A 13,871-nucleotide genomic window follows, 5' to 3' on the forward strand; every position below is an offset into this window, starting at 1 on the left:
TACCTGTTATAGAAGTAAGTGCCTTGGCCATTTACCTGTTATAGAAGTAAGTGCCTTGACCATTTACCTGTTATAGAAGTAAGTGCCTTGGCCATTTACCTGTTATAGAAGTAAGTGCCTTGGCCATTTACCTGTTATAGAAGTAAGTGCCTTGGCCATTTACCTGTTATAGAAGTAAGTTCCTTGGCCATTTACCTGTTATAGAAGTAAGTGCCTTGGCCATTTACCTGTTATAGAAGTACGTGCCTTGGCCATTTACCTGTTATAGAAGTACGTGCCTTGGCCATTTACCTGTTATAGAAGTATGTGCCTTGGCCATTTACCTGTTATAGAAGTAAGTGCCTTGGCCATTTACCTGTTATAGAAGTAAGTGCCTTGGCCATTTACCTGTTATAGAAGTAAGTGCCTTGGCCATTTACCTGTTATAGAAGTAAGTGCCTTGGCCATTTACCTGTTATAGAAGTACGTGCCTTGGCCATTTACCTGTTATAGAAGTACGTGCCTTGGCCATAGGGGCGAGAAGGATTGGCCATTTCCCGTCGCCAGTCCATGTTTTCACGAGAAATGGCCTCCACACACGACGCGTCCCAGACATTTCCATAAAACAGTTTTTGCATATTTAATTGTCTCTCGCCATACCTACAGAGGGGAAGAAAAGGGGGGAAAAAAAGGAGTGAGTCGGGGAAACAATTGTTTACTGATGGGTTTCGAGGGGAAAAAAGAGTCAGGTACACAATGTTTACTGATGGGTTTCGAGGGGAAAAAAGAGTCAGGTAAACAATATAGAGGGGTCAGGTAAACCATGTTTACTGATGGGTTTCGAGGGGAGAAAAGTGGGTCAGGTAAACAATGTTTACTGATGGGTTTCGAGGGGAAAAAAGTGGGTCAGGTAAACAATGTTTACTGATGGGTTTCGAGGGGGGGGGGAAGAGCCAGGTAAACAATGTTTACTGATGGGTTTCGAGGGGAGAAAAGTGAGTCAGGTAAACAATGTTTACTGATGGGTTTCGAGGGGAGAAAAGTGAGTCAGGTAAACAATGTTTACTGATGGGTTTCGAGGGGAAAGAAGTGAGTCAGGTAAACCATGTTTACTGATGGGTTTCGAGGGGAAAAAAGAGTCAGGTAAACAATGTTTACTGATGGGTTTTGAGGGGAAAAAGGAGTCAGGTAAACAATATAGAGGGGTCAGGTAAACCATGTTTACTGACGGGTTTCGAGGGGAAAGAAGTGAGTCGGGTAAACAATGTTTACTGATGGGTTTCGAGGGGAGAAAAGTGGGTCAGGTAAACAATGTTTACTGATGGGTTTCGAGGGGGGAAAAGTGGGTCAGGTAAACAATGTTTACTGATGGGTTTCGAGGGGAGAAAAGTGAGTCAGGTAAACAATGTTTACTGATGGGTTTCGAGGGGAAAGAAGTGAGTCAGGTAAACCATGTTTACTGATGGGTTTCGAGGGGAAAAAAGAGTCAGGTAAACAATGTTTACTGATGGGTTTCGAGGGGAAAAAGGAGTCAGGTAAACAATATAGAGGGGTCAGGTAAACCATGTTTACTGACGGGTTTCGAGGGGAAAGAAGTGAGTCGGGTAAACAATGTTTACTGATGGGTTTCGAGGGGAGAAAAGTGGGTCAGGTAAACAATGTTTACAGATGGGTTTCGAGGGGAGAAAAGTGAGTCAGGTAAAAAATGTTTACTGATGGGTTTCGAGGGGAGAAAAGTGGGTCAGGCAAACAATGTTTACTGATGGGTTTCGAGGGGAGAAAAGTGGGTCAGGTAAACAATGTTTACTGATGGGTTTCGAGGGGAAAAAAGTCAGGTACACAATGTTTACTGATGGGTTTCGAGGGGAAAAAAGAGTCAGGTACACAATGTTTACTGATGGGTTTCGAGGGGGGGAAAAGTGAGTCAGGTAAACAATGTTTACTGACGGGTTTCGAGGGGAGAAAAGTGGGTCAGGTAAACAATGTTTACTGATGGGTTTCGAGGGGGGAAAAGTGGGTCGGGTAAACAATGTTTACTGATGGGGTTCGAGGGGAGAAAAGTGGGTCAGGTAAACAATGTTTACTGATGGGTTTCGAGGGGAGAAAAGTGGGTCAGGTAAACAATGTTTACTGATGGGTTTCGAGGGGAAAAAAATTAAATGAGAATATTAAAGTCTCCCATGTTAAATGATGGGTTTCATCAGCTCTCCTGGTTTTCTTTGGAGTGAAGAAAACGGCGCTCATTCAGCCCACATTCTTGTGTATTATAATGCTCATCATGAGTACATGTTATGTATTATAATGCTCATCATGAGTACATGTTATGTATTATAATGCTCATCATGAGTACATGTTATGTATTATAATGCTCATCATGATTACGTGTTATGTATTATAATGCTCATCATGAGTACATGTTATGTATTATAATGCTCATCATGAGTACATGTTATGTATTATAATGCTCATCATGAGTACATGTTATGTATTATAATGCTCATCATGAGTACATGTTATGTATTATAATGCTCATCATGAGTACATGTTATGTATTATAATGCTCATCATGAGTACATGTTATGTATTATAATGCTCATCATGAGTACATGTTATGTATTATAATGCTCATCATGAGTACATGTTATGTATTATAATGCTCATCATGAGTACATGTTATGTATTATAAATCGTTTAAAATCTCACCATCTTATGTTATTGATAAATAAAACGCCTCGGGAAAAAAAGAAAGATAGGGAAAAAAGGGGAAAAAATGGTTTAAAATGATAATATGGGATCCCAAATCACATTGAACTATGCTGGGTGAATTGACACATTGTTGACAAGACCCCAAATTGGAACGCCTCGGGGGAAAAAGGAAGAAAAAAAGGGGAAAAAATGGTTTAAAATGATAATATGGGATCCCAAATAACATTGAACTATGCTGGGTGAACTGAAACATTGTTGACAAGACCCCAAATTGGAACGCCTCGGGGGAAAAAGGAAGAAAAAAAAGGGGAAAAAATGGTTTAAAATGATAATATGGGATCCCAAATAACATTGAACTATGCTGGGTGAACTGAAATAATGTTTACAAGACCCCAAATTGGAACGCCTCGGGGGAAAAAAAGAAAGATAGGAAAAAAAGGGGAAAAAATGGTTTAAAATGATAATATGGGATCCCAAATAATATTGAACTATGCTGGGTGAACTGAAATAATGTTTACAAGACCCCAAATTGGAATGCCTCGGGGAAAAAAGGAAGAAAAAAGGGAAAAAAATGGTTTAAAATGATAATATGGAATCCCAAATCACATTGAACTATGCTGGGTGAACTGAGACATTGTTGACAAGACCCCAAATTGGAACGCCTCGGGGAAAAAAGGAAGAAAAAAAGGGAAAAAAGTGGTTTAACATGATAATATGGGATCCCAAATCACATTGAACTATGCTGGGTGAACTGAAATAATGTTTACAAGACCCCAAATTGGAACGCCTCAGGGAAAAAAGAAAGGGAAAAAAATGGTTTAAAATGATAATATGGCATCCCAAATCACATTGAACTATGCTGGGTGAACTGAAACATTGTTGACAAGACCCCAAATTGGAAAACTGGATATATGGACTTCAGCTAATATAGAAAACTAGAAAAAGAATGATTAAAAAAAAGGGGGAAAAAAAAAACTTGAAAATTCCTTACTTTTTGCAAAAGTTTCTCTTCTTCTCTTGAAGATGGTGCCACAAATATGGATTCTGTAGTCTTTGTATTTTCTGTATCTTGGCTGCTGGCAGAGTGGCTCTCAAACGGGTGCTAATTTCTTTGTACTCGGCTTCACTGGCTTGTAACGTGACGACAAGGTGGTCCTGGCCAGCGGGGATGGGCGTCCAATGAGGTGGGTGGTTTGTGCCGCTCTGCCACGCCCCACCCCCCGTTTTCTTCGCGAAATACAGCATGGCGGGCCGTCGGCGGATCTGCCTCACTCTCTTCGTGGTTGTGTTCGTCTGGGTCATCTGGGCAAAGTCCAGCAAGTAAGTGTACCGGCTGTTCTTGATGGTCATGCCTGAGGATGGTTGATTGACGAACTCTAGTTCAATCTGTTCGCTCGTAATGGTACACGCCAGCTCTCGCTGGCCCAGGCTATCCACTTCGCCAAAGGCCACCCATTTCCCAGCCTCGTCAAGGAAATACCAAGCGTACACAGTGGCTCTTGGGGTCTTCGAAACGGCAGCGGACTGAGTGGACAGGCGTCGAATCCCGAAAACCTCACTTCGTGATGGACTTCGAAGGTTCATCTGGGTGAAATCGGCCGTCCACAAGTCTTGGCCTAAAATCTTGAAAAATTCTTTGCCCTGAAGACCGATTTTGTATGGGATCAAGGCCTCCAATTGGACTCCATTCTTCGCCACATCCCGGAAGGCGTTTTCCAAAGCCTTCGAGTGATAGACGCCCAAATTATACCATCGCCCGTCCTTATGGAGCTGCCAGTGGAAGGTGGATTTGGCATGCAGGTACTTACACCCTTTCTGTTCCTTAAGACACCGGTCATCCAAAGAATGGACACATATTTCGGGTATTTCCACGTCGCCAAAGACATCTGTCGACTGGCAAATGGCATGGTCGTTTTCCCTTCGGGTTACCCGCTCTCGCTCCTCCAAGTCTTGCTTCCTGCCCTCATTATTCCCCCCTCTGTGTCCTCCAACTTGTGGGTCGACCTTCGCCTCATCTCTAGCCTCCTTCTTCTTCCTCCTCCTTGATTTCCCATCACGCGAGTCCACGGGGGAGGGAGACTCGTCCGTTTGTGGACAGCCGTCCATTTCCAGTCTCAGGAGAATATCACGTATACTTTCGTTCAAGGAGACGCCACAGCGCCTTAGGACTTTCTTACAAGAATCACTTAGTATATTGTGATTCAAGGGGCAGTTCCCTTGTTTACATTGGCCACCATTTCGCGCATAGTCTTGGCAAATATGGAGCTCAAGGCATTTCTCTTTCCCACACCCTTTGGTGGTGTTGTACCACGCACACACCCGTGGAACGTCTTCGCCTTTGAAAACTTTGCGAACGAGTCCAAAGACGACATTCTTATCAATTAAGTCTAAGTACAGCTTGGAGAGGACTGACGTGTTGTGGTCGGTGTCCAATCGATGGCCATAGGGGCAAGCTGGACCCAACTCACAATTGGACTGGGTTATGAAGGGAGAACACAAGTGTAAGCTCTTGCATTGCCCTCGGGTGGTACATCCCGTTTTCTTCAAGTAGTCTGGGCATAAAGTCACTGTGGGCACGAGTTCGATCACCATGCCCGCGTCGTGGTTCATGCACGAGAATATATCCGGTCTGGAGGCCACGATTTCCTTTAACGCGTCGGCACTACAGTCCAAATGGCGACTTATGACCTGGGCTGAACCCCACGCCTCTCGGAATTGCGATAGACATTTGACCACATCGACTGCAGATATGTTCGACCTCCTCCCCCTTGGGCCATGTCCCCCGGTGTCTCTTGCCCCCAAGGGCGCCGCCCTTTCCCCCCACATGTAGGGAGGAGGAGGAGAAGAAGGCGCAGAAGAAGACGGGTGCGGGATCCAACGAGGCAAGAACACATCAGGGCCCGGTCCTATAGGGGGGGCGACGCCAAAGCCACGAGCCCTCTCTCGCTCATTGGACTCGTCATACGATGGAGGTGGAGGCGTCGCCCCTCCACTATCATACTCCACCTGCCACTTATCTGGAGCGGAGGGGAAATACCAGCGCCCTTCACCTGAATGGGAATGGCTCTCTTGGTGATGGAAATGGCCATTTTCCCATTCCCTCCCATCCCTCGGGGCCTTTTTATTAGCCCTTGTGCCCTCATCGGTCTGCATGGCTCCTAAATTCAACATTGACACACTCCCTCGCTCCTTGTGTCTCTTGTCCTTGGCAAGAGAAAGAAACAAAGAATAAAAATAACATCAAAATCACACTCAGTGAAGTATAGAAACTTTCATGACTTCCAATGTATATATAAAACTATATAAATTCCAACATTTCATTGATGGAACATCAAATGATTTCTGGTGAAAATAATAAGCCTCCATTATCATTCCTTTGTCTATGAAGAATGATAATAAGCCTCCATTATCATTCCTTTCTCTATGAAGACTTATAATAAGCCTCCATTATCATTCCTTACTCTATGAAGAATGATAATAAGCCTCCATTATCATTCCTTTCTCTATGAAGAATGATAATAAGCCTCCATTATCATTCCTTACTCTATGAAGAATGATAATAAGCCTCCATTATCATTCCTTTCTCTATGAAGAATGATAATAAGCCTCCATTATCATTCCTTACTCTATGAAGAATTATAATAAGCCTCCATTATCATTCCTTACTCTATGAAGACTTATAATAAGCCTCCATTATCATTCCTTTCTCTATGACGAATGATAATAAGCCTCCATTATCATTCCTTTCTCTATGAAGAATGATAATAAGCCTCCATTATCATTCCTTTCTCTATGAAGAATGATAATAAGCCTCCATTATCATTCCTTACTCTATGAAGAATTATAATAAGCCTCCATTATCATTCCTTTCTCTATGAAGAATGATAATACGCCTCCATTATCATTCCTTACTCTATGAAGAATGATAATAAGCCTCCATTATCATTCCTTTCTCTATGAAGAATGATAATAAGCCTCCATTATCATTCCTTTCTCTATGAAGAATGATAATAAGCCTCCATTATCATTCCTTTCTCTATGACGAATGATAATAAGCCTCCATTATCATTCCTTTCTCTATGAGGAATTATAATAAGCCTCCATTATCATTCCTTTCTCTATGAGGAATTATAATAAGCCTCCATTATCATTCCTTACTCTATGAAGAATGATAATAAGCCTCCATTATCATTCCTTTCTCTATGAAGAATTATAATAAGCCTCCATTATCATTCCTTTCTCTATGAGGAATTATAATAAGCCTCCATTATCATTCCTTTCTCTATGAGGAATTATAATAAGCCTCCATTATCATTCCTTTCTCTATGAGGAATTATAATAAGCCTCCATTATCATTCCTTTCTCTATGAAGAATTATAATAAGCCTCCATTATCATTCCTTTCTCTATGAAGAATTATAATAAGCCTCCATTATCATTCCTTTCTCTATGAAGAATTATAATAAGCCTCCATTATCATTCCTTTCTCTATGAAGAATTATAATAAGCCTCCATTATCATTCCTTTCTCTATGAAGAATTATAATAAGCCTCCATTATCATTCCTTTCTCTATGAAGAATTATAATAAGCCTCCATTATCATTCCTTTCTCTATGAAGAATGATAATAAGCCTCCATTATCATTCCTTTCTCTATGAAGAATTATAATAAGCCTCCATTATCATTCCTTACTCTATGAAGAATGATAATAAGCCTCCATTATCATTCCTTTCTCTATGAGGAATTATAATAAGCCTCCATTATCATTCCTTTCTCTATGAAGACTTATAATAAGCCTCCACAGATATCTGTGCATATGAGTTATCTTGTCTGTCCATATCTTATCAGTTATCAGTACATATCAATTAAATGTACATATCAAGAACCTTATCTGTACATATATCATCAATTATCTGTATCAAGTCTTATTGCTTTTACGTAGTTAGAATATCTACACTGTCTTATGAGTTTAATTTACAGTAATAAGGAATTCGTACCATTAATAATGCTTTAATAAGGAATTTGTACCATTAATAATGCTTTAATAAGGAATTTGTACCATTAATAATGCTTTAATAAGGAATTTGTACCATTAATAATGCTTTAATAAGGAATTTCTACCATTAATAATGCTTTAATAAGGAATTTGTACCATTAATAATGCTTTAATAAGGAATTTCTACCATTAATAATGCTTTAATAAGGAATTTGTACCATTAATAATGCTTTAATAAGGAATTTGTACCATTAATAATACTTTAATAAGGAATTTGTACCATTAATAATGCTTTAATAAGGAATTTCTACCATTAATAATGCTTTAATAAGGAATTTGTACCATTAATAATGCTTTAATAAGGAATTTGTACCATTAATAATGCTTTAATAAGGAATTTGTACCATTAATAATGCTTTAATAAGGAATTTGTACCATTAATAATGCTTTAATAAGGAATTTGTACCATTAATAATGCTTTAATAAGGAATTTGTACCATTAATAATGCTTTAATAAGGAATTTGTACCATTAATAATGCTTTCTTACTTGCTTATTTGCTCCAGATGATGGAAAATGACCCAGCCTAGTTTGACCTGGAATTGGCAATAACTTACATTAAGAACAGCCTTCAAAATAAACAATTTATTCAACACTATCATTTATTCAAATTATAACTTATCGATTTCTTTATTCTTGCTCCTGCATGAGCATGATGACTGTAACCTGCCTTGAGCATGATGGCTGTATCCTCTGTTTCCACCTCGACTTTGACCTTGACCTCGACCTTGACTTTGACCTTGACCTCGTGTTCGACCCCAGCTTCCACCTCGACTTTGACCTCGACCTTGACCTTGACCTTGACCTCGTGTTCGAGCCCAGCTTCCACCTCGATTTTCCATTATGCTCCAAATTATTCTCCGCCACTTAAAATGAAGCACACATGCGTGTCTGGGGGTTCAAGTTTCCTTCTTAATCATTGATACACAATCAAAATGAAGCACACATGCGTCTCTGGGGGTTCAAGTTTCCTTCTTAATCATTGATACACAATTAAAATGAAGCACACATGCGTCTCTGGGGGTTCAAGTTTCCTTCTTAATCATTGATACACAATTAAAATGAAGCACACATGCGTGTCTGGGGGTTCAAGTTTCCTTCTTAATCATTGATACACAATTAAAATGAAGCACACATGCGTCTCTGGGGGTTCAAGTTTCCTTCTTAATCATTGATACACAATTAAAATGAAGCACACATGCGTCTCTGGGGGTTCAAGTTTCCTTCTTAATCATTGATACACAATTAAAATGAAGCACACATGCGTCTCTGGGGGTTCAAGTTTCCTTCTTAATCATTGATACACAATTACAATGAAGCACACATGCGTCTCTGGGGGTTCAAGTTTCCTTCTTAATCATTGATACACAATTAAAATGAAGCACACATGCGTCTCTGGGGGTTCAAGTTTCCTTCTTAATCATTGATACACAATTAAAATGAAGCACACATGCGTCTCTGGGGGTTCAAGTTTCCTTCTTAATCATTGATACACAATTACAATGAAGCACACATGCGTCTCTGGGGGTTCAAGTTTCCTTCTTAATCATTGATACACAATTAAAATGAAGCACACATGCGTCTCTGGGGGTTCAAGTTTCCTTCTTAATCATTGATACACAATTACAATGAAGCACACATGCGTCTCTGGGGGTTCAAGTTTCCTTCTTAATCATTGATACACAATTAAAATGAAGCACACATGCGTCTCTGGGGGTTCAAGTTTCCTTCTTAATCATTGATACACAATTAAAATGAAGCACACATGCGTCTCTGGGGGTTCAAGTTTCCTTCTTAATCATTGATACACAATTAAAATGAAGCACACATGCGTCTCTGGGGGTTCGAGTTTCCTTCTCAATCATTGATACACACTTAAAGTGATAGAACGATCCAATATGAAGTGATATAGTGGGGTCAGGGTTCTATGATACAGAGATGGGGGGGGTCTTTTAGATTACAGATGTGGTTCCTGTATAACAATAATTATAATTATAATAATTATAATAATTATACTAACATAATTATTATATGAATGATTATATCAATAATAATTATTTATTATTATTATTTTGCTTTGTCGCTGTCTCCCGCGTTAGCGAGGTAGCGCAAGGAAACAGACGAAAGAATGGCCCAACCCACCCACATACACATGTATTACATAAACGTACATAGATTTACGTACATGATTACATAAACGTACATAGATTTACGTACATGATTACATAAACGTACATAGATTTACGTACATGATTACATAAACGTACATAGATTTACGTACATGATTACATAAACGTACATAGATTTACGTACATGATTACATAAACGTACACAGACATACGTACATGATTACAAAAACGTACATAGACAGATACACGTACATGATTACATAATCATACATAAACAGATATACGTACATGATTACATAATCATACATAAACAGATATACGTACATATTACATAAACGTACACAGACATACGTACATGATTACATAAACGTACACAGACATACGTACATGATTACATAAACGTACACAGACATACGTACATGATTACATAAACGTACATAGCTATACGTACATGATTACATAAACGTACATAGATTTACGTACATGATTACATAAACGTACACAGACATACGTACATGATTACATAAACGTACATAGATTTACGTACATGATTACATAAACGTACATAGACAGATATACGTACATGATTACATAAACGTACATAAACAGATATACGTACATGAGTACATAAAACGTACATAGCTATACGTACATGATTACATAAACGTACATAGCTATACGTACATGATTACATAAACGTACACAGACATACGTACATGATTACATAAACGTACATAGATTTACGTACATGATTACATAAACGTACATAGACAGATACACGTACATGATTACATAAACGTACATAAACAGATATACGTACATGATTACATAAACGTACATAGACAGATATACGTACATGAGTACATAAAACGTACATAGATTTACGTACATGATTACATAAACGTACACAGACATACGTACATGATTACATAAACGTACATAGCTATACGTACATGATTACATAAACGTACATAGATTTACGTACATGATTACATAAACGTACATAGATTTACGTACATGATTACATAAACGTACATAGATTTACGTACATGATTACAAAAACGTACATAGACAGATATGTGTACGTATATGACAGAAACGTACATAGCTATACGTACATGATTACATAAACGTACATAGATTTACGTACATGATTACATAATCATACATAAACAGATATACGTACATGATTACATAATCATACATAAACAGATATACGTACATGATTACATAATCATACATAAACAGATATACGTACATGATTACATAAACGTACATAGATTTACGTACATGATTACATAAACGTACATAGATTTACGTACATGATTACATAAACGTACATAGATTTACGTACATGATTACATAAACGTACATACAGATATACGTACATGATTACATAAACTACATAGACAGATATACGTACATATTACATAAACGTACACAGACATACGTACATGATTACATAAACGTACATAGCTATACGTACATGATTACATAAACGTACATAGCTATACGTACATGATTACATAAACGTACATAGACAGATATACGTACATGATTACATAAACGTACATAAACAGATATACGTACATGATTACATAAACGTACATACAGATATACGTACATGATTACATAAACGTACACAGACATACGTACATGATTACATAAACGTACATAGCTATACGTACATGATTACATAAACTACATAGACAGATATACGTACATGATTACATAAACGTACATAGATTTACGTACATGATTACATAAACGTACATACAGATATACGTACATGATTACATAAACTACATAGACAGATATACGTACATGATTACATAATCATACATAAACAGATATACGTACATGAGTACATAAAACGTACATAGATTTACGTACATGATTACATAAACGTACACAGACATACGTACATGATTACATAAACGTACACAGACATACGTACATGATTACATAATCATACATAAACAGATATACGTACATGATTACATAATCATACATAAACAGATATACGTACATGATTACATAAACGTACATAGCTATACGTACATGATTACATAAACGTGCATAGACAGATATACGTACATGAGTACATAAAACGTACATAGCTATACGTACATGATTACATAAACGTACATAGCTATACGTACATGATTACATAAACGTACATAGCTATACGTACATGATTACATAAACGTACATAGCTATACGTACATGATTACATAAACGTACATAGATTTACGTACATGATTACATAAACGTACACAGACATACGTACATGATTACAAAAACGTACATAGACAGATATACGTACATATTACATAAACGTACATAGACGGCTATACGTACATGATTACATAAACGTACATAGCTATACGTACATGATTACATAAACGTACATAGATTTACGTACATGATTACATAAACGTACATAGATTTACGTACATGATTACATAAACGTACATAAACAGATATACGTACATGATTACATAAACGTACATACAGATATACGTACATATTACATAAACGTACATAGATTTACGTACATGATTACATAAACGTGCATAGACAGATATACGTACATGATTACATAAACGTACATAGATTTACGTACATGATTACATAAACGTACATAGACAGATATGTGTACGTATATGACAGAAACGTACATAGCTATACGTACATGATTACATAAACGTACATAGATTTACGTACATGATTACATAAACGTACATAGATTTACGTACATGATTACATAAACGTGCATAGACAGATATACGTACATGATTACATAAACGTGCATAGACAGATATACGTACATGAGTACATAAAACGTACATAGACAGATATGTGTACGTATATGACAGAAACGTACATAGCTATACGTACATGATTACATAAACGTACATAGACAGATATGTGTACGTATATGACAGAAACGTACATAGATATACGTACATGATTACATAAACGTACATAGCTATACGTACATGATTACATAAACGTACAGAGATTTACGTACATGATTACATAAACGTACACAGACATACGTACATGATTACATAAACGTACATAGATTTACGTACATGATACATAAACGTACACAGACATACGTACATGATTACATAAACGTACATAGACGGCTATACGTACATGATTACATAAACGTACATAGATTTACGTACATGATTACATAAACGTACACAGACATACGTACATGATTACATAAACGTACATAGACAGATATACGTACATGATTACATAAACGTACATAGACAGATATACGTACATGATTACATAAACGTACATAGACAGATATACATACATGATTACATAAACGTACATACACAGATATTCGTACACGATTACATAAACGTACATAGACAGATATACGTACACGATTACATAAACGTACATAAACAGATATACGTACATGATTACAAAAACGTACATAGACAGATATACGTACATGATTACATAAACGTACATAGACAGATATACGTACATGATTACATAAACGTACATACAGATATACGTACATGAGTACATAAACGTACATAGACAGATATACGTACATGATTACATAAATGTACATAGACAGATACACGTACATGATTACATAATCATACATAAACAGATACGTATATGACACAAATCTACATAGATGTGTACCTACATGATGACACTAATGTACATAGACAGATATGTGTACGTACATGACGACACTAACGTACACAGACATATGTCCACGTACATGACAAAAACGTACATAGATATGTGTATGTACATCATGACACTAACGTAAAGATATGTGTACGTATATGACAGAAACGTACATATATATGTGTACGTACATGATGACACACGTACACAGAAATGTGTACATCCATGATAACACAAACGTACATAGATGTGTGTACGTACATGACACTAATTGTACATGAACAATTGTACGCGATAAGAACGAGTACGTAAGGTGGGCACATGTGAT

At 37.3% G+C, this 13,871-nt stretch overlaps 1 protein-coding gene across 1 annotated transcript in view; it reads right to left on the reverse strand.

Annotated features, from left to right (window-relative positions):
• The window catches only part of LOC139767517 (protein mono-ADP-ribosyltransferase PARP12-like), a 12,126-nt gene extending 3,460 nt beyond the window's left edge, over positions 1-8,666 (reverse strand). The window contains exons 1-4 of the mRNA XM_071696957.1: positions 8,410-8,666; positions 8,229-8,275; positions 3,677-5,889; positions 484-639 (exon numbers count right to left, since the gene is read on the reverse strand). Coding sequence (XP_071553058.1) covers positions 484-639; positions 3,677-5,889; positions 8,229-8,275; positions 8,410-8,581 — 2,588 coding nt within the window. The 5' untranslated portion in view covers positions 8,582-8,666. The remainder of the gene's footprint in view (positions 1-483; positions 640-3,676; positions 5,890-8,228; positions 8,276-8,409) is intronic.
• Positions 8,667-13,871: the final 5,205 nt, after the last annotated feature.

This window comes from Panulirus ornatus, chromosome 61 (assembly GCF_036320965.1).
Source record: "Panulirus ornatus isolate Po-2019 chromosome 61, ASM3632096v1, whole genome shotgun sequence".
NCBI classification, from domain to species: domain Eukaryota; kingdom Metazoa; phylum Arthropoda; class Malacostraca; order Decapoda; family Palinuridae; genus Panulirus; species Panulirus ornatus.